The following is a 22,066-nucleotide window of genomic DNA, read 5'->3' as shown; positions in this document are numbered from 1 at the left end:
TTTCAAGAGTGGAACCGTCTTCAAATCCCAGCAGGATTCTGGATTCTTCATTTCTTGTCTCCCTTTGGAGACAGATATCCAGGCTGAGGATGTTTGGGGTGCAGGGAACAGCAGGACCCTTGAATTCTGGGGGGTTTACACCAGATTACTTAAAATTCACATTGATTTATTCAGCTGCCCATATCAAGGTAATAAAAAGCGGACTTGCCACCTCCTCTTTCCCACCTCTTACCATGCATGCCAACATCGGAGTAGGGATTCTAGTCTGCATTAGTAACCCAACCAGGAGGTAGTATTTACCTGGGATTAATTTGATCCTGAGTACTGGTGGGAGAAGCTGGTTGAATCCAACAGGTAATATGAATCACTGCCTTGGTGCTGCAGAACAGAGGTGGCATTCGCAACACCTGGGGGGGTCCCTACCATGAACACACCTGAGCCATTGGGACAAGGTCTACCTGTGCTCTGTATCTCCCCCCCCCCAACTGTGTTCATGAATCTAACCTCTTTCATTTTCTTGGTTAACTACTCTGGAATAACAATTCTAGTTCCCAGTGGTACAATCCTATATATGGATTCCCACACCACTCTCCCAGTTTATATGTCACCTCCACCAGTATGGTTCCTAACGGCTACCGGTAGTTGGTTCTGTTCGGATCGGGTGGTTCGGAAGGAACCAGTCTTGTCTGTCTCCATGGCAACAGCCAGAAGGCCTTTAAAGGGAAGGTTACCTGGGACATCCTCTCTCCATATTTAAGGCCGTCTGGCTTTTTTGGGGACTAGGTGAGCATCTTCAGAGCCTGGCATTTAACTGGATACATTCTTTTGGCATTGGGGGGCATCGTTACACCTGCCCTGCCAGCCAAGACCCCCCCTACAAAGAGGAAGAAAAGCATTTGGTACCTTTAAACCCAAAAATTGATATTTGGATGTATGTTCTTGAACGTTGAATGGTGATAGCAACAAAAAGGGATGTCCTTCAGACCTCAGCTTTCTCCTAGTGGGTTTTGTCACTCAGACACTCCCAGAGATGGGGGGGGGGAAGATGCCTGTCTAGAATACCTGTGTTTTGAATGACAGTATTCCAAGTGACCTGAGCTTTGAGGGCATTGATCTTCTGGCCACTACCCTCCTGGCAGACTAGAGTAAGGCATACCTGGTCTGCTTTAGCTTGTTCCAAGTGAACAGGTAAGGTTGTGGGTGAAGGAAGCAAGACTCGGGCCTGACATGGCAGGTGTTTGAAGGAGGTTGTAGTGAGGGACAACATAAATTAGAAGACACGGGAGTGCTCTCATGGAAACCTAGAAAGGAGAACGTCAAAAGGATTTCAACACTTTTTCTCTCTCCTGCTCAAGGTGTGACGTGATGACCTAGAAAGCCAAGCAGATGATATCTAAAGCCCAGTGTACCTTGGGCCACCTGTGAAAACCTGGGTGGACTAATGAGTGCTGGCTGTGGAGGCCGTAGTTTGTCAAACCCTTTCTGATGAACAAATCCCTCTTGGCTCTGAACTCGCTGTCCGAGTTGTGTCGAGGATGTGGGTGCCAGTCATAAGATAGGGATTTATGAGGGCAACCAAGTGGGCTACGTCGCTACTGAGAGAAATCCCATCCAAACTTGTCCGCAGCAACTGGAGACCCTAGTGCTACAATCTTCCACTCAAAAACATATTCCATCATGTTCTCTTTTTTTTTGCAGGAAAGACTGGTCTGTCATGTTGGGTTGACCCCTGGCTAGGAGGCTCCCCAGTTCCTCCTTCCTCCTCTCTCCCTCCGTTTCTCCACCTCTACCTCATTCCGGGAGAAGTTGACGATGCGGGCCTGGAAAGCCGTGGCCAGCACGCTGGTCTTCACAGGCGCGGATGTCACCGTGACCACCTTGTTGTACGAGCGCAGCCGTAGCCGCAGCAGCATCCTCCAGGACCTCAAGCACTTCAATATCTTTGACTCCATGTTGGATGTCTGGGGGGCCTGCCTCTATAGGAGCTGCGTGCTCCTGGGTGCCGCCATTGGGGTCGCCAAGAACACCAACTACGGCCCCAGGCGGTTGAAAACGTCCACCACTTTTATAACACTGGTTTGCCTTGCTGTGGGGATTTACGTCCTGGTTAAGCTGCTGCTCTACTCTGAAGTGAGGAAGACCATCAAGGACCCATGGTTCTGGAGCTTATTTGTCTGGACGCTCATGTCACTAGTGGCCACGTTCTGCTTGTGGCAGCTGCTGGCTTCCGTGAAACCCTCTCTGGAAGTCCATTCTGAAACCAGGACTGAAGCAGAGGAAACCGTCGACCGAGGCTCTCTCGGCACTCAGGAACAGGAAGAAGAGGAGGCCTCAGCAGCCACCCTTCGCAAACTTTTGTCTTACACAAAGCCAGATGCCCATTTCCTTGTGGTGGCCTTTTTCTTCCTCTTGCTCGCTGCTTTAGGTGAGCCATTCGCAGCTAGAGAACAACGTTTGATCCAAAGAACTGTGAGTGGAAGGCAAAGAGCTGCTTGTCATGTTCTGGGAGTGCTTGTGCAAAAGCTTAACATCCCATGCCAGAAAAAATTCTCTAGCTAGCAGGTTTCATCATTCTTGGTCTGCAGGAGGTTGCACGAGCCAGCAGAAAAGTGCAGTTGGGTTCGGTTGCACTTTTCTTGCGCAGTGACCTAGCGAGGGGTGTAAAGTAGCCTTCCGTGAGCAGAAGACACCATCTGCTCTCCGAAGGGCAACACGTCATGTTCTTAAAACATTCTGCCTGTTCTGGCATCCCCCTGTCAATGCTGGTCAAGCTTACAGCCTGAGCCAGGATAGCTGAAACAGCTGACGTATCTTAGCTCCCAGAGTCTCTCTCTCTCACCCTTGGAGAATGGCTGTAGCTCAGTGCCAGAGCCTCTGCATTTGAATGCAGAAGGTCTCGGGTTCAATCCCTGGCAGGATCTTCAGGTAGGGCAGAGAAAACATAAGAAGCCCTGCTGGATCAGGGCAAAGGCCCATCTAGTCCAGCTTCCTGTATCACACAATGGTCCACCAGATGCCTCCAGGAGCACACAAGACAACAAGAGACCTGCATCCTGGTGCCCTCCCTTGTAACTGGCATACTCTCTCTATCTCCTGCATAATTTTGTATGTCTCAGTCATGTCCCCCAAGGCACCTTTTCTCTAAAGAGCCCCAAACACTGTAGCCTTACTGGGCTGGGCTGGGGCACCTCCCTTATAAGGAAAGGCTACGGCGTTTGGGCCTCTTCAGCCTAGGAAAGAGACGCCTGAGGGGGGACATGATTGAGACATACAAAATTATGCAGGGGATGGACAGAGTGGATAGGGAGATGCTCTTTACACTCTCACATAACACCAGAACCAGGGGACATCCACTAAAATTGAGTGTTGGAAGAGTTAGGACAGACAACAGAAAATATTTCTTTACTCAGCGTGTGGTTGGTCCGTGGAACTCCTTGCCGCAGGATGTGGTGATGGCGTCTGGCCTGGACGCCTTTAAAAGCGGATTGGACAAGTTTCTGGAGAAAAAATCCATTACGGGTTACAAGTCATGATGTGTATGACTCCTGATTTTAGAAATGTCAGAATGCCAGATGCAAGGGAGGGCACCAGAATGATGTCTCTTGTTATCTGGTGTGCTCCCTGGGGCATTTGGTGGGCCACTGTGAGATCCAGGAAGCTGGACTAGATGGGCCTATGGCCTGATCCAGTGGGGCTGTTCTTATGTTCTTATATGGGAAGTGCCCCAGCCCCATAATCATTTTGGTTGCTTTCTTCTGCACAGTGTCGCCAGTGTTAATGATATGGACCTAGACAGATCAGTGCTATATGTTCCTCACAGATGGTGAGGTGGTTAGGGCTCAGGAAGGCATTGAGGGATCAATTAAATTTGAGGGTGCAATAGGGAGTCCTGTCTCTGTTTGCTTTTTTGTCTTACATCTACCTTCCCTCGAACAGGTGAAACATTCCTCCCTTACTATACAGGCCGGGCCATTGATGGGATCGTCATTCAGAAGAGCATGGACCAATTTTCCACGGCAGTGCTGATCATGGCCTTTTTAGCCATTGGAAGGTAGCCCTATCCGAGTAAATTGCTGCCCTTCTTTGCGAAGCCTGACTGAAATTATATACTCTGTGTGTGTGTGTGTGTGTGTGTGTGTGTGTGTGTGTGTGTGTGTGTGTGTGTGTGTTCTCAAGTTGTCTAGCCTTTTGTGTGGGGTAATTCAGGAAGCTGTATGTTCTCTTTAGTTCACTTAGGTTCATGAACAGGGGTTAGCCAGTGACCAAGAACCCACCTGACTGAGCCAACCCTTGACTCCTCAGTCCTAATTGCAAAAAGCGCCCAGACTACCATTGGATTGGGAGGGATGGGAGTGCAACAGGAAGTTCAGTAGTGGGCTTTTCCCAGGGTCCCCAACAATCTACCACCAAAAATCTTTTATGAGGACAGTGTATTTTTGTTCTCACAGAGAGGACCGTGTTCAACCATGTCCGGTGATGATTTAGGTCTCTCCAGTCCTAGTATGAGAGAGCAAATGAATGAATTAGTCATGAAATAAATTACTGAACACTATCTCCATAGTCTTTCGAGACTGAAGGTTGCCAACCATCTCCCTATACTGAACACTATCTCCCGATCTTGTCTGATCTCGGAAGCTAAGCAGAGTCAGGCCTGGTTAGTACTTGGATGGGAGACCACCTGGGAATACCGGGTGCTGTAGGCTTCTACCATAGTCTTTCCAGACTGAAGGTTGCCAACCATCTCCCTATACTGAACACTGTCTCCCGATCTCGTCTGATCTCGGAAGCTAAGCAGGGTCAGGCCTGGTTAGTACTTGGATGGGAGACCGCCTGGGAATACCGGGTGCTGTAGGCTTATACCATAGTCTTTCGAGACTGAGGGTTACCAACCATCTCCCTATACTGAACACTATCTCCTGATCTTGGAAGCTAAGCAGGGTCAGGCCTGGTTAGTACTTGGATGGGAGACCGCCTGGGAATCCCGGGTGCTGTAGGCTTCTACCATAGTCTTTCCAGACTGAGGGTTACCAACCATCTCCCTATACTGAACACTATCTCCTGATCTTGGAAGCTAAGCAGGGTCAGGCCTGGTTAGTACTTGGATGGGAGACCGCCTGGGAATCCCGGGTGCTGTAGGCTTATACCATAGTCTTTCGAGACTGAAGGTTGCCAACCAAATTCTTCGGTGGAAACAATATAGAATTTATCACATGTATATTTAGTGTAAAATTATTTATAGTTATATTTTGCTTTCGTTCCTCAGTCAAATTGGGATTACAAGTTAATATTTGTTAGACAGAAAGAATCGTTCATTCTGTGTCATGGGCGACACGGTGGCCGATTTCTGTTGACTTTCCCTTACAGCTGCGTATCGGGGATGCTGTCTCCGTGTTCCAGGGTCACTCTGTTCACCATGTCAGGCCCCTGGCTGGTGTCAGAAGTATACTGTGCTTCAAACTAACTCAGCTCTATAATTAACCTGATGCCATTAAGCAGTCAAGCCGGACTTCAGGTTTTCTGGTGTGGCCTGGGGCACCCCTCTGCAATTTAAGGCTAGGAAACCTTTCAGGATCAATGGACTTGCTAAGGGGCTGTGCTTCAGGTGGTGAAATCCCCTCTGCAATTGTCAGGGTGCCAGGAGTGAGTCATGCCATCCCTGCTTTGAATGGATTGCAGTTGAATCTGCAGTTCTGCATTCCTTGACCCCTTAGGTGGCGGTATGCTAAAACTGCTAGCTCCACAATACCGACCCCCATTTTGGACTTGTTTTGGCTTCTCTGTGTGGCAGAACGGGAACTGAGGGGTGTTGTGTGTTGGTGTCTGTCTGTCCTATAACATCTGTTATCTGCAATCAGCTCATTTGCCGCAGGTATCAGGGGCGGTGTCTTCACACTCGTGTTTGCTAGGCTGAACATCCGACTCCGCAACAACCTCTTCCGGTCGCTGGTTCTGCAGGAAATGAGCTTCTTTGACGAAAATCGTACCGGTGGGTTTCTCTCTCTTGTTCTGGGCAGGTGATTCAGGTATAGGTGTTGCCTTTAAGGGAGAAAGAGACCATTTTAGACAGCTAGGAACATATATGCCTGTTGCATTCTTTTTCTTTTAATTTTTATCCATCACTCTTCTATCACAGTGCTCAGAGCGACTTACAAGAACACATCTGAAAGCTACGTAAAATGAATTTTAACAGTGGCATGGTAATTGAACGCAGAGAAGCAGGTTTAAAAGTTGCAGCACCAAACAGCTCTTAAAAACAACTCTGAAAAGGCCCAGGCAAATAAAATTGTCTTCACTTGGCACCCGAAATAATATAAGAATGGAGCCAGGCAGACTTCCTTGGGGAGGGGAGACAGAGATGGGGTGTCCCAACAGAAAAAGGACCTATTTCTGTTCTCCATCTGCCTTCCTTCAAGAGGAACTGCTCCAAAGTTGCTTGTTCTATCACAATTTGAAGCAAATCTGTTGAAGCAATTAAAATATTAGGCTGCTTGAGGTGCATTCCAGGGTTTGGGCATGCATTTTGGGAGCTTTTGACAGCAACCCTACCGATGCCGATCACAAACTGCTTTGGGTGCTTCTCTTGGGTTCCAAGCACCATGTGACATGGAGGGAGTATGTTGTTGAAGAACCACAAGGCCAAAGGCCCCCAGGAGGAGATGGAACTAGTTGCATAGTTCTTTGGATCCTGGCCTGAGGCTTTAAGCAAAGGGTGAATTAAGCCTGCCCACGGCTCGATCTGCTTTTTGAGGTTGCTGGCAGTAAGCTGCCAGCTGACCAGAAGGCACCACAAAGCCCTTGGCTCCCTGCCTGCCTCCTTGCATCTCTTGAGGAGCAGAAAGACACAGCTTGATGGATTTTTCGGATCTGCTACAGGAAGGAAATATTAAACTGGGACTCAGTTAAAGGACATGGAAGAAGCCCTTTGTAGTGTCTTGTTCGCAGACTACCATCCAAGAACCATAGACTTACAGGGCCCTTTTGTGTCCTGCGGTTCTGCAGATTTGCTCTTTCAGCATGCCAGTGAAGGAGGCTAGATGGAGAAATAACATAATCTAGAAAGCGGGGCACGTATTTTAAAAATACCTATTAGCCCTTCTTTTCCTGCAAATTGCAGCAAAAGTGGCTTGAGGTTTTAAACCCAAAACCATATGTTAAAAGGGAACGAAGTCATAAAACCACAATTAACTGACTCAAATGACCCAGCAGCAACTGAAATGAAAGCTGTAAAACCTGCCTCTCTTATAATGTTGTTGCTGTAATTTTAGTGGTATCTTATTTTTCTCTTAGCTGTAACCCACTTGGAAAATAGGGGTAGGAAAGTGGCCCATACGCTTGCCAAGTAAATCAGTTAATTTGGATTTTATGTGTATCCGTTTGGGTTCCCGTGAGCAAGAAATGCCATGAACAGTTGTTGGTTTTATTAATCAGTAATAATTTTCTCATTTATACAGATATTTTATTCATTTTATTTTATTAAAATATTGATCAAAAATGTTTTAATTTTAAAAAAAATCTACCCTGCACACAATGGGGCAACCAGGGCAGCTTACAACCATAAAAACACAATACAAAGTGATTAAAACAATACTAAAACATTAAAACTTAAGAACTAAAACAATAAAGCAAGTCAAACCCCAATGGATCAGGGTGGCCAGCCTTCCCACTTTAGGGCTCCTGGACCTTTAACCTTTGTGTAGCAGGGGGAATTCCAGCAGGTGCAGTTTGCCATCTCAATTTATTTATAAATAAATATTTATTTGACTATTGTTAGGGGTGTTTGAAAATGGTGTTATTTACCTTACTGAGACAAAGCCCAAAGACTTAGACCAGGGGTGTCCAAAGTTTTTGGCAGGAGGGCCACATCTTCTCTCTGACACTATGTCGGGGGCCGGGGAAAAAAAGAATTAATTTACATTTAAAATTTGAATAAATTTAATAATGATAATAATAATACAGGTATTTATATACCGCCTTTCTTGGTCTTTATTCAAGGCGGTTTACATAGGCAGGCTGATTAAATCCCCGTAGGGATTTTTACAATTGAAAGAAGGTTCTATCTTTCAAGAACCACAACAGTCCAGATGTTTCACTCTGATCTGGTTTCACATTCTGGCCTCCATCCTCCCACGCTCAGAGCAGATGGAATAGCTCGGCTCAGCTTGTCAGCTGCTTCAAGGTCCAGGTGCCGGTGGCCTCAAACTGGCGACCTTTTGGATGTTATCTTCAGGCAAATGGAGGCTCTACCCTCTAGACCAGACCTCCTGCCCATTTACATAAGTTTACGTAAATGAATATATTAAAGATGAACTTCTATGAATGAATGAAGGTCTTGCAATAGCTCAAGACCTATAAAAAGGCCTTGCACAAAGCAAGGCCAGCCTTTCCTTTGCTGCGGCTACTGCATCACAGATGTGAAACAGCAAGCAGTGGAGGAAGCCCTCATCCCACAGCTCACATGAGAGGTCAAACAGTTGCCCTCATGCTGAGAACAATTGCATCAGGCCACTGCGGGCACCAACAAATCTCCGGAGGGCCAGAGGCTCATTGGAGACTGGGGGCTCCCTGAGGGCCCCATTGAGAGGCCTTGAGGGCCGCAAGTGGCCCCAGGGCCGGGGTTTGGGCACCCCTGACTTAGACCATAATCCGATCTTACTCACCTCTAATATTGTAATATTAAGCATGGTTGCTTGTGTGTTTAAAATGATAATTTTAAAAAGTTCAATTGTTTAAAAAAATCCCAGTGAAAATGGTTGATAATAGAAACAGTGGACACACTTCTGCTTGTGGTTCAGTGGGATCTTCTTGCCGTTGGTACCACTGGGCTACCCCTGATAATTCCCCCTTTTCCCGTTCTCTTCCCTCTCTCGCAGGCAACATTATTTCTCGGCTGACATCAGACACGACCCTTGTGAGTGACCTGGTCTCCCAGAATATCAACATCTTCCTGCGCAGCACAGTCAAGGCCACAGGGGTTATCATCTTCATGTTCAGCCTCTCCTGGCAGCTGTCTCTGGTGACCTTCATGGGCTTTCCCATCATCATGCTGGTGTCAAATCTTTATGGGAAATACTACAAGGTTAGTGGGAGCTGTGGCTTATGGGCCTAGTCTCAGAGCTTGGTTTCTCGGGAGGGTTCTGCAATGAAGTGGTAATAAAGAATCTGCCTGTGAGCGTATGCAGAGAGCCTTTCAATCAACACTGGGGATGGGGTTGTAGCCCGCGTGGTGGAATGTGTGCTTTGCAAGCAGAAGGTCGCATGCATCTCCAGGTAAGGCTGGGAAAGGCATCTATCTGGAACTCAGAAGAGCTGAGTGCTGGCAGTAGTAACCTAGGTGGAGCCAAGACATGTACATATACTGAAAACAGGCAAGTACAATTAAGATAATTTGGTTTTAACTGCAGTGCCCATATCCGACTGGCAAATTCGGAATGGCCTTGGTCACCCCAGGCCAGAATTGCTGCTTGTGATGACTGCACTGAGAATGAGTAGGTCATCCCTTCTCCGTTACATTTTCGTCCTCCTCCCTATCGGACATGGGACCGTTATGTCTGGCTAATCCTTGCAGTCTGATGCTGTATCTGCGTCAGCCACCAGACAGAGCATTTAAGCCTGCAGATTCTCACTTCCTGTTCTGCCACGTTCTTCGTGTCCCTCCAGCTGGGTCCTGCTGCAGAGGCAGGGGGCCAGCCCTGTGTAAAGCCCCAAACACAGAGATGCTTTGTAAGGGTTGAGTCATTAAATGCCTGGATCCTGGCCAGCAGCTCTTTCTTGGCTGTCTCAACTGCAAGATTAATCCTCCTGAGAGCAGGACGAAGGGGAGTGGGGGAGGCTTCTGCTAAATCAGGGTCTGTGGGATACACATAGTTTGTTTGTCCTTTTTAAATTCTCTTTCTCTCAGCTGTTGTGCAGTTAAACCCTGTCTGCAATAAACCTTGAGCAGATGGCCAATGCTCTTTTCACGTGACCCAGATTCATCCCACATCATACCACTACACATTTGTGCATCATTTTGAGCTGTTAATCTTTATGTTGTCCTTAAAAAAAAAAAAAAACTCTGTTAGGAAAGTAAGTTTAATTATCCCCATATTGCAGATTAAGAAGACTGAGGTTGAGAGGGAGGTTACCTGGTGCTGAAGGTTTGGGAAGAACTGAAGGAGGCTCTTTCCATTCCTTTCTGAATAGTCATCTTCCTTCTCCCCCCCCTTTCCACTATTTAGAAGCTCTCCAAAGAAGTTCAGAATGCTTTGGCAAAAGCCAACAGCTCGGCAGAGGAAACCATCTCAGCTATGAAGACGGTTCGCAGCTTTGCCAATGAGGAGGCGGAGGCTAGCGTCTACTCGGAGAAACTGCAGAGGGTCTATGAGCTCAACAAGAAGGAAGCCATGGCTTACACCTACTATGTGTGGTCCAATGGGGTAGGTGGGAAAGCCTCCTGTTTGCAAACTTGAGTTACCCATCAGGCTTTCAGTGGGTGGCCAAACGTCACTCCTGGGGCTTGGGAACTGGGGAGAGGACAGCCAACTGATCCAGAGAATCCCAGTGAGTGAAGCAACAATGAAGAGTTGGCCATCAGCTGGTATCAGCCAATCAGCACTGTGCACAGTCAGTTTATGTTGCAAACTGGTTTCCCCTAAGCATCATGCTGGATAGGGAACTGTGTCTCTGTCTATGAGGTGGCAGGTGTGTTTCCCCCTCAATACATCCTACATTCTTGTTTCCAAACATGTAATCCAGTCCTAATGCACGGAAGTCCTTTTTTTTTTCTAATTAGTCAGCTTCCTGTTAATGTGACCTCCACAATATTCATTTTATGCATCGAAATGTGTCAGTCTCTCATCTCTCTGCCCCATAAGCTGCTCAAACCAATCCTATGCCCTTTTCTACACAGATGCTTCAGCTTGTCCCTTGTCTTCTGCGTTGCAGTCTGTCATTTTGAAAATGTTGAAGTCTGTGGGTTCAGGTATCTTGAACCTAGGAGATTCTCAGTCCTGTTTTGTGAGTGTGGGTGTCTGTGCTTGGTTTCAGCTAACGCTTCTTATCGTTCAAGTCAGCATCCTGTACTACGGCGGCCATCTGGTGATCTCTGACCAGATGACCAGCGGAAACTTGATATCCTTCATTATTTATGAATTTGTCCTGGGAGACTGCATGGAGGTAAGCATGGAGGTGATCTACATTCCTGTATTAAAAAAACTACAGTGTCTGATCAAGCTCCATTCTTGGGTTCTCTGTTTCATTTTTCTATCATTGTTGGCAACCTTCAGTCTCAAAAGAAGATGGTATCGCACTCTGAATGGTGGTTCTGGAACAGCGTCTAGTGTGGCTGAAAAGGCCGATTCGGGAGTGACAATCCCTTCCACACTGGGAGCAAGTGCAGTCTGTCCCTGGTCTGTCTCCCTGGCTATGGGCCTTCCTTCTTTGCCTCTTTGCCTCAGAGGCAACAGCTCTGTTGTTTTTCTATAACAATACATAAAAGCAAGAAACAGAGCCAGGAATCTTCTTCCTTTAAACCCAGTGGTCAATTACTAAGGCTTTATGGAAACACAATGTCTCCAGGGATTGCTTTAAAAAACAAGCAAGCTGGGAGGGTTAGGGTGAAAACTCCGCAGTTATGACCCCTAACCAAGAAGGCCCTGTCTCTGGTACATGAAACGGTGGACCAGAGAGCATGCTGAGATGAGGTGGGTTCATATGAGCATAGGTGGCCTTCAAGATTGCAATGTGGTCTTTGCTTTGCAAATTAACTGCTTAAGTACCTATTAAAAGGAGACAATATTTCTGGACTTGCAAAATTTACCCTGTCAAAAATTATAGTAAAGTTTTTCTTTACTATAGTAAACATTTTTAATAGTAAATTTTTCTTAGGTTTTTTTAAATGTCCTATATCTTTTTTTTTCCCCTTCTTTAGTCCATAGGTTCAGTCTACAGCGGGCTGATGCAGGGAGTTGGAGCAGCTGAGAAAGTGTTTGAGTTCATAGACCGTGAGCCAACCATGGTGAATGATGGCACTCTGGCCCCCAGCCAGCTGGAAGGCAAAGTGGAGTTCAAGAATGTCAGCTTTGCTTACCGCACCCGACCAGCAACTCGGGTCTTGCAGGTAAACTTCTCACAACCCTTAATCCTAGTGTGTTTGAATAGATCAGGGTTTTGGCAGGAGGGCCACATCAGCTCTCTGACACTGTGTCAGGGGCCGGGGGAAAAAAGAATTAATTTACATTTAAAATTTGAATAAATTTACATAAGTTTACATAAATGAATATATTAAAGATGAACTTATATGAATGAATGAAGGTCTTGCAATAGCTCAAGGCCTGTAAAAGGCCTTGCACAAAGCAAGGCCGGCCTTTCCTTTGCTGCCGCTACTGCATCACAGATGTGAAACAGCAAGCAGTGGAGGGAGCCCTCATCCCACAGCTCACATGAGAGGTCAAACAGTTGCCCTCACGCTGAGAGCAATTGCATCAGGCCACTGCGGGCTCCAACAAATCTCCGGAGGGCCAGAGGCTCATTGGAGACTGGGGGCTCCCTGAGGGCCGCATTGAGAGGCCTCGAGGGCCGCAAGTGGCCCCAGGGCCGGGGTTTGGGCACCCCTGGAATAGATAAACTGTGTACTGCCAAAGCTTCTAATGCTAAGTGTCCCATGCCAAAATATTCAGATGAGAAGGAGTCAGTGGGCTCCTGTCACTATTTTGGCGTTAAGATTGCGTCTTCCACATATACTCAGAGTTATTTACATACACACCCAACCCTCATTTTTATTTTGTTGTGCCGGGATAACCCTTACTAGGAGCAGAGCCTTTCTGGTTGTGATTCCAGAGCTGCAGTTTTCCATTGCTCTTGTTTCAAAGACACATTTCCTGTGTCGGGTTGTGGGGATTTAAGTGGAAGTGTGCTTTTTACTGTTGTGTTTTCAAACCTTTCTATAATTTTATGTACTAAACTTCTGGTTTTCATTGCTTGGAAACCACCTTGGGGAACATTTGTGATAAAGAAAGGTGTAGAAATATGGTAGCAGATAAATATTTTTTGACTGTTGAAGACTTAGGAAGTATCCTTTTTTGTTAAGCAGAATGTCTCCTTCACTCTCCACCCCGGGAAAGTCACTGCGCTGGTGGGTCCTTCGGGCAGCGGGAAGAGCTCTTGTGTTAGCATCATGGAGAACTTCTATCCTCTTCAAGATGGGCAGGTTCTGCTGGATGGAAAGCCTCTTAACATGTACGAACACAAGTACCTGCACTCAGTGGTACGAGTCGCCCATAATTGTACGCCGGCTCTGGTATTCTATGTTGTTCAAGGAGAATTCTCTCTTGGGTCCATTGCCCTATTTCAAAAGAGAACTCGTGTTTCCAGCAGAAAATTCCAGTAAATGTTAGACATTTTGCTTTGGACTTATTTAGCTTGTGTTACCTGCTTTGTTGGCAGGTAATTGTGTTGATGGGCTTTCCTGAGCGTATGCCCCTATCATAAACTTAGGGGGGTTTGGGGTGCTCAGAGTTCTTGGTTCTCGAACCCTAAAGCCCTCAAGGCTTCCCCCGTTCAGTAGTACTGCCACCACCCTGTATGTGCAAGTGCCTCAGTCCAGGGACACTGAGACCCTCTAGGCTTAACTCTATCCCTTGCAGGCACTGAGCTCTTTCTCCAATTAAAGCTTCAGTCCTCAAGTTACTAGACCTCAATGAGCACTTGGTAGCTTGCTGAACGGCTAGGCAGGATTCTGAACCTTTGTCCCCAACAGACAATTAAACAACTTGGTAAAAGATATTTTAGTTTATTAAGTACATAAGGTTACGTAAGGCAGCAAATGCTAGAGGCATAAACATCTAGGAAACATATCAGCAATAAAATAATAAATCTAGCTGGCTATCTCTGTTAATCCCTATCTCTCACCTGGGTCAGTTACTCTTGTAGATCTCTTAGGTCCAGGCTACCTGTGAGGCCAGATGCCCATGGTGGACAATGGAGCTCACAGCATGCAGGATGTTGCACCCAAAAACTCTGCCCAAGAAGAAGCGGACACACCCCTTGGGGCACTCATTATTATACTTCTTGTGCTAATAGTGCTGAGGTGACTTCTTACTTATTTAGACTGTCCAATCAGAAACTTTTGAGGACAGAACTTCTCGGAGTGGGTCTGGTTGCCAGCCCTCCTAGTTCTTACCCCTCCCAACTGGAGATCCACAGCTGCATTCCATTCCGCTTGAAACAGGTGGCCCTCAGTCTACTGAGGTGTTAAACATTCCAATGGGTTGTAATTCTTGTAGTCTGTCCTTTCTGGCCAGCAGAGGAGAGACAACAATCTTTTTGTTTGTATACTCACATTCTTGCAGCTAGGCACTGCGAGCCACTTCTCCATTACTGACTTAGTTTGGTTCAGGCTTCACATGCTAACCTAGGCCTAAACTGTACATTTTCATGACAGCCCCATTGAACAGAATAGGACTTAGAAGTAAGTAGACCTGGTTAGGATTGTGCCCTTAGTTATCTAATCTTTCCGTCACCCGTGTTTTCAGTGGAAGCTCTGCGGGACCCAACAGAAATCGAGTCCCAACCATGGGCTTGAGAAATGCTGGCATAGATTATACAGAACCCGGTCTCGATCCAAGGAACATGCAGGAATCTCATTTCTTACTTTCAAGTGGGAAAGGTACTCATTGCCCAGCAACTGTGCCCATGGCAGCAGTGATTGGTGAGGAAACCTAGAGCAGCATTTGGAACACAAATGGGCAAAAAAGGGATAATCAGGAGCTGCATTACTCTCCCAGATGATAAATTTCTATAATTAGTGCCTGGGACTGACTCAACTGAGAACAACGGGTTTCTCTGTAAGCAAAGATAGTTGTTAAATTGCAGTTACTATCCTCCCCTTTTCCCCGTGTTGGATTCTAACTTTTTTTTGTTCTTTCTCTCTGCAGATCTCTCTAGTGAGCCAAGAGCCAGTGCTCTTTGCCCGCTCAATTGCAGAAAACATCTCCTATGGATTGGCCTCTGTCCCCTATGAGTCGATTGTTCAGGCTGCCCAAAAGGCCAATGCCCACACGTTTGTCACAGAACTACAAGATGGCTACCAGACAGGTACTAAAAATCTGTGTGTGTTTTGAGGCATCGGTAACTGAGCTAAAGCTCCTATTTGCAAGTGCCTGTCAGCTGTAGTGATGGATCTGTGCATCCTTCCTCCTTTGGAATGATGAAGCTGTCCACATTTTGGTGTAAGGTGACATGGGGGATGATGGCAAACAGGGCCGGTCCAGAAGGAATAGAGCGGTGGCTGTATCCAGAATGATAGCTCAGTTTTGATACTTCAACCACACATTTGTGGGCCCAGCCACACAACAATCCTGTAAGGTAGGGTTGTGGGTGTCAAGCCTGAGAGGGTGAGCTGAGGCTGAGACTGGCTTCTCCAGGTTTCCTTACTGCGTTCACAGTAAAGGTGAGATTGAAACAGGGCTTCCTATTTCATAGCTCACTCTTAACCACCATGCTGAACTTATTCACATTTCCAACAGAAGCCGGAGAAAAGGGAGCCCAGCTTTCTGGTGGTCAGAAGCAGAGAGTGGCGATTGCAAGAGCTTTGATCAGAAACCCACCTATTCTGATACTGGACGAAGCCACAAGCGCACTGGATGCAGAGAGTGAACATGTGGTGAGCCAGAAGTGCTCGGAAATATTTTCTTGTTTGGGGTAGAGGCTAGTTTGCCGATTGATACAAGAATTGCCTTGTGCTTGGAGTAGCCACTGGTGCATCAAGCCCAATTTGTACTGGTGGCAGCCCTTCAAGACCTGGGGTAGAGGTCTTCCCCAGGCTTGCTAGCTGAGAACCTTTTATGTTGGAGATGCCAGGTCTGAACCAGTGATTTTCTGTATGCAAAGCACACAGCTGGCCCCAGAACTCCTGATGGCTAGCTCTTCTCAGTCATGGAGATGGTCACCTGGCCCATCTGTGAGGCCTATTGAGGCTGCCCACTCAGGCAGCAGGTTGACAGGGGACACCCACTTCCATCTGCCAGCTCATCTCCTCTTTTCACTCCCTGGATTGGAAAAGGGAGAGGGGAATGGAATGGAATGGAAGTGGGTGTGGAGGAAAGGTGACTTGTGGGCTCGAGATTATCTCACCACCACTCTCTCCTTCGCTCCACACTTTCTCTCTTCATCCATTTCCCTCTTTGGATCTAGGGAGCTGGAGATGCAGTAGGGGCATGCCTGGGAGGGAGGAGTAAAGTTGCAATTTGTTTGAGGAGTTCCTTGCCCAGGTCCAAATTCAAAGCATAAGCTAACAGGAATGATTGAGGCTGGAGTATTGCACTTAACAGAGGCTAGGGTGTGAACTTGGAGGCTGGGCTTAAAACTGGCCACTCCACAGTTTTACAACCTTCCCTGCTCTGTCACCTGGATGCTATTCAAGTACTCAGGTTGGCTATTTTTAAGCCTGGTTTTGTGTCATTAGACTGGGCAAGCAGGAAGTTTGGGGTTTCTTTTGCACTTCCTGTTGCCTTGGGGTTGAGTCTGGTCAGAGAGGTGAATGGAGAAATGAAGATAGCGTACCTGTGGCTTTCTTTTTCAAACAAGCTCTTCCTCTCGACAGATTCAGCGAGCCATTTACGGGGATGTCCAAGGCCACACCGTGCTTGTTATAGCTCACAGGCTGAGCACTGTGGAGAAGGCACACAATATCATTGTTCTCGACAAGGGCTGCGTGGTACAGCAAGGAACCCACAAGCAGCTCATGGAAGAAGGGGGCCTTTATTCCAAGCTGGTGCAAAGGCAGATCCTGGGCTATGAAATCGGCACAGGGGATGGCTGTCAGCTGGATGGCAGCTTGGCCGGCATCCGGAGAGACTCTCCAAAGCTGTGACTGACCGAAGAGCTCCAAGTGTAACGTCACACATGTTGGACTCTAATTTTGAACTGAGTGGTCGTGCTGTCAGCAGAGTTTAGAGGTGAAAGCAGAGAGGGGGTGCAATTGGAGCCCTCCCCCAAAGAGTCATTCACTTTCGCTCACTTTCACCAATATTTTCTGTACAACGAGGTCCGTTTACAGTTCTCACCACTACTTTCTGTGTATAGTGCCCTGCCGACCAGAAAGAGAACCCTGGCCTATCCATTCCCACAACAGTTCTCTTTCTCCCCCACAGATACGCATGCAAAACTTGCTGTTTATAAATGGATGCGATTGTTTTAGGCACATGCATTGTCTGGGAAGAAGGGCAACCTGCAAAGGATTTCGGAAGGTAGTTGTGTGGACTGGTGAGAAAGTACTGGCTTAAAGGAAGGGCCTCGGCCAGCTCACAGTGGCTTCTTGGCACCACTGTGTTGCCCGTAAATAATCCTTTTTTTGTTGCCATGGAAGTTCAGCTGGGCCTAAAAGCTGGCACACTCACTGAAATATACTTTCTGCAGGGCGCTGGGGTCAAGCAAAATGCTCAACCGTTTTAGACCTGGAATTTGCAAAAATGATTAGTGGTTCTGGATTTCTGCTGATGTGGGGTAGAAAGTTAAGTAAATATGTCATGATATTCATATAGAGGATTATTTATTTTTTATTTAATTTAAAGTCATTTGCTTTTAATGCAATTTAGATCAGGCATCCAGAACCATTAATATTTTTTGAAAAACCTTGTCCTCAGTCCCTCCAAGCAGTGCTGCAATGGAACTTCTATTTTTTTGCAGTGTGGCTGGGATGGATTGCATCTCTGGCCCGCAGCAACTACCGTTGTGGTGTCGAGCCTCTTTGTTTAGGATGGGTGCTTATAAAGGGGGAGCAGCTTTTAATCACAAATTTGAGTGATTTTTTAAAAATTTCTGTTACATTGGTTGGAGTCTTACATATTGTCCATTGGCCACCCACATGGCAAACAAGTCAGTTTTGTTTTCAAAACTTTAAATTTGCAAGAGCAGAGCAAGCTCTGTGTGTGTGTGTAAAATACTAAAGTTGGGGCATGAGATGCTAAAAAACCATCACAGTTTGTTGGATCCAGTCCTTGAGGGAAGTGGCAACTTCAGTTTGTGCAAAGTGCAAGAGTAGACCTGTTCACTTGCACAATTTCTTGAGGATTTCCAGTGGATTGTATCCGATTTTTGTTGGAATTTGAAAAAAAGATGTTTTGTTATGTATGGAACTTGCTAGCAATTCCAAATATTGGTGAGGGTCTGAGAGCCACCTTTAGCTTTCTTTAGATAGTCTATGGTTCTGGTTTGCCAGAGTGACTCTGCTTTGCTACAACTCAAACAATGCAGAGAGGAAGCAAGAATCCGACTAGCCTCATCTTGCACTACCTAATTCAGCTAATTCTTGTTATAGTTCAATAAATAAATAATCGGAGGCGCTCTCAGGCCAGTCCACAAGTGCTATAGAAGAAGTGAAAAAACACTGTGTATTGAATACTGAGCAATTTTAAACACTTTTTCTGTTCTCTGAAGCACTCGGTTGTGAAATGACCTTGGCCACTTTAGCTCATTTCAGATACTTTGATGCTGCTGTGTTTTTTAGCAGCTTTTTCTTTTTTGCAGTATTTAAGAGGGGTGCGTGTGTGCGTGCTGTGTGTGCGTTTGGTTTAGCAATATTTTACAAACACTTTACAAAATAAAGAAAAGACTACCTCTGACACTCAGCTTTGTGTAGTGGGATTCAAGTGTTGTTGCATTTCACCAGAAGGTGGGTATTGACATGGCTGCCTCCAGAGGATGGATGAGGTTTTTTCCAAGGGGTTTAGGGTCAGCAAAGAGCCCACCGCCTCGACACTGACACCATTCTCACTTCTGCGTGAGCTTAGGTGGGCAATGCTGAGAAAATCTTTATATGCTCTGCTTCTTCCAGGCTAAGGGGTTTGAAAGACCAAAATCCAAAAATTGGTGGTGTTCAGGAAGGGTGTCGTCAATTATACTTGCACAACCAAAGAAGGCTTGTTCTTGTTGATAAGTTCACATGTGCCTGGCTGTTTGGTGTGTATTTGCTGGCCAAAGGTCTTGCCTTGATGGCAATAGAAAACACTGTTGACTCCTCCATGAAGTTGGTATACTGAGGATAATTGTGACATTCATGCCTGGCTGTAAATGCACCCTGGCTTTCTGTTGTTGGTTCAGCAGCAACCAATGAGATTGAATTCCCATCCCTACACTGTTCTTCTGGATTCTTAAATTCACTACAAAATATTCCCTGAAACAACAGTCATGTATCTTAAGATCTAGACATATGTCTTGTTCTGCCCATCACACTTGAGGCTAGCTCTCATTAAATAAAGGGGAGGGCAAACAAAACACGACGTGTACATACACATCCATCCTTTGCTTAATTTTTTAAAAAAGGGAAATATTTAAAAGAATTGTGAAACTGCTCTGCCATTTGGAGGGGAAGAGTGTTGGTGGCATCCATGTATCTATGTTTTTCTGAGCTTGGGCCTGATTGGGGGGGTGTACGGAGACATAAGTATGAATTTTGATTAAAAATTTATATATACCACTTTGAACAACAAATCACAAAGCAGTTTATATGGCAAAATAAATGAAAAGATGGCTGTGAACCCTCCGGGATAGAGACTTGAAAAACCTGATAGGGTATGACTGATTTAAGGTGAAAGCACTTCTCACTGCTTTACCAGTCATATATCTGCCTTAACACCAAGCTTTACTTTATCCAAATCTGTACCTGTTTTTTTGTTTTTTTTAAACTCATTTCTGCCCAGCCACATTGGGTCCCTGTTGCATATATGCATCATTGGGCAGAAATGGCTTAAACTAAATAGGATGCAAAAATGCTAGACTGCCTTGAAGGAAGTCTGAATTTAGCAACTCACCTTTGGAGAAAGGGTAAAGAGCTCTGAAAATTAGACTTGCAAATGTTTGCTTCCTCTGAATTTCTAGTATGGACAGATTGCTGTGCAGATGACTCATAAACTAGGATACGCCCAGCAAATGTGTTAACCTTAAAAAGATACAAGATCAAGGATGTGGGTAAACAGGCAGAATCACCTTTTCCAGTGGTCCCCAACATTTTTCACTTGCATACCCCTTGGCAGCCCATTTACATAAATTGTACCCCTCATATTAGCCCTGCAAGACATTCTAATACAGACCTGCCTTTTCCTGCCATTCATTCTTTCTCAAGGTCCTGGAAATTACCCCTGGGGGTACACGTACCCCAGGTTGGGAACCACGGACCTATACAAACAAATCTGTTGAAATCTCTGCTAATCAACTTTGTTCTTCAGGTTTACTAGCTGCTGAATGCTTAATTTGGTGTATGGGAAAATGGCATAGGATTTTTTTTTAAAGGGGTGTATGCACAGAAAATGGACAGGGCTTGGAATCATTTCTGCATGGATAGTGTTTTATGTGAGTTCACATGTAAATAATTGAACAGCTGATCATTTTTCAGGCAGGATTTCCTGGTTGCATAGTCAGATAGGACAGCCTCAGTTTACAGAAACACCATGGAGAGAGAGAGCGGCTGCATTTTAGATTGAGGGGGGGGGGATTTCCTGGTATATACATAAAAGCTAATTTCCCAGATCTTGTCACTTTCCAGTGTGACCAAGAATCCAGGGTGAATCTGTGCTGATGAAAGGAACTGAGCACTGCTGTCGTCATGGCTGTTAATGCACAGATAACATCCCAGTCCCATCACTGTTTACTTGGAAACGGGTTGCGTTCTGTTCCATGGGATTTATGCCAAAATAAGTGTGCCTAGGATTGCAGCTCAGATAATACACCCACGTTGGGTTATGGGGCCATGATTCTTTGCCTGAAATGGCACTCCTGGAATCCTGGAGGCCAATTGTATGTTAATGAGTTCATGCCTTGTAAATGCTGCAAGGACTTGGCCACTAAGAGCAGGAACAAACGTACCATAATTTGCACAATGCAACTGTGAAGGCACATAAGTGCTTACTGCATCCTCTGACTTCTGCTTTAACTATTTTTGCCCGGCCCACAGGTGTACACACTTGGTCCCTGTTGCGTATATGCAACGTTGGGCAGAAATGGCTTAACTTGTTGCCTGACTTGTCCAACAAGAAAACCGAGCTGTGTGGTGTGTATTTCTGGGTGCATGCACAATAGAGAGACCTTACGCAACCCAAAAGCCGGCTGGCCATTTGATCCACCCAAAGATAGTAAAAACTGTCTCTGGGCAAGTTTGCTGATAGCCACATAGTTCCTGGAAAAAAACAACAACTGGTACTTTTGTTTTACCACTGGGTTGTTTCAATACAGCAGGTCATTCTGTGGGTGGGTAAGGAGGCAGCGAAGGCTAACAGCAGTTAGCAACCATAGTCCATGAGGACTAGAAACCTGGGTGCACTTTAGGAGTGTGTCTTGTTTCTCAAAGTGGCCCCTAGTGGATGATGCCCAGCTGGATAGCTCCTAACTCCTGAAAAGTTCTCAAATTCACCCTAAAATCATGTGATAATATGCTTTTTATATTAAAAAAGAGACTATCTTGCAAGCTTTCCCTCCAATTTCTCTTGACCTGTTTGCTGTTCTTACAGAAAACCCCATTAAAAACTTATTTTAACGCCTGTGCTATTTCCAGAGCGGAGCGGGGCACAGGCATAAGTGCTCAGTGATGTTTATGTTGTCCTAGCAACTATCTACTGCACTTTCTTTTTTACATAACCGGTAGCAGCGCCCACACGGATCAGGAGGAGGAAAAGCAGGTGCGGCTTGCTCTGAGTTTGTCACTGCTATGGAGATATTTTTGTGAAAGCTTCTACTTCACCCTTGCAAAACCGCACGGCTTTTCCCTACCTATATCCAGCTGGTGCAGTTTACTACTGGTAGTAAAGATGTGACCTGAACAGAGTTTCCTTCCTGGCTGCAGCAGCCGTTCGGTTACATGACCAGCATCAATGGCTTTTGCCCAAAGGCTCTTCCCTGCTCACTAGAACTGCAGTGGTCATGAAACAGTGTTAAACCCCCACCCCCACCCCCATTATCTGTCACATGCTATATAGCTGTGTGTGTGTGCGCAGGCATGTATGTATGTATAAGATGTGACGGATAAGTGGGGGGGTTAATACTGGTTAACACTATATGCATGCGCGTGTGTGTGTGTAGTGCTATATAGCATCTGACA

The 22,066-nt window shown here is 46.0% G+C and overlaps 1 protein-coding gene and 2 pseudogenes across 4 annotated transcripts; all 3 read left to right on the top strand.

Annotated features, from left to right (window-relative positions):
* Positions 1-1,812: 1,812 nt before the first annotated feature.
* On the top strand, positions 1,813-17,475 carry ABCB9 (ATP binding cassette subfamily B member 9). Of its 4 annotated transcripts, none has more exons than XM_066609615.1 (11): positions 1,813-2,425; positions 3,937-4,051; positions 5,856-5,986; positions 8,871-9,076; positions 10,218-10,415; positions 11,026-11,154; positions 11,909-12,097; positions 13,070-13,243; positions 14,913-15,072; positions 15,504-15,640; positions 16,580-17,475. In XM_066609615.1, the coding sequence occupies exons 1-11, from the start codon at positions 1,813-1,815 to the stop codon at positions 16,847-16,849; spliced, it is 2,322 nt and encodes a 773-aa protein (XP_066465712.1). In that variant the 3' UTR covers positions 16,850-17,475. The 4 variants fall into 4 exon arrangements, with proteins under 4 accessions (XP_066465712.1, XP_066465711.1, XP_066465713.1 ...); XM_066609614.1 differs by having other exon boundaries at positions 15,504-15,651; positions 16,564-17,475; XM_066609616.1 differs by lacking the exon at positions 11,026-11,154.
* LOC136634768 (5S ribosomal RNA) lies at positions 4,581-4,703 on the top strand (annotated as a pseudogene).
* Positions 4,733-4,855, top strand: LOC136634573 (5S ribosomal RNA; annotated as a pseudogene).
* Positions 17,476-22,066: the final 4,591 nt, after the last annotated feature.

This window comes from Tiliqua scincoides, chromosome 14, assembly GCF_035046505.1.
Source record: "Tiliqua scincoides isolate rTilSci1 chromosome 14, rTilSci1.hap2, whole genome shotgun sequence".
NCBI classification, from domain to species: domain Eukaryota; kingdom Metazoa; phylum Chordata; class Lepidosauria; order Squamata; family Scincidae; genus Tiliqua; species Tiliqua scincoides.
Note: the sequence above shows the minus strand (reverse complement) of the source record. Positions and strands in the feature narration are given on the sequence as shown.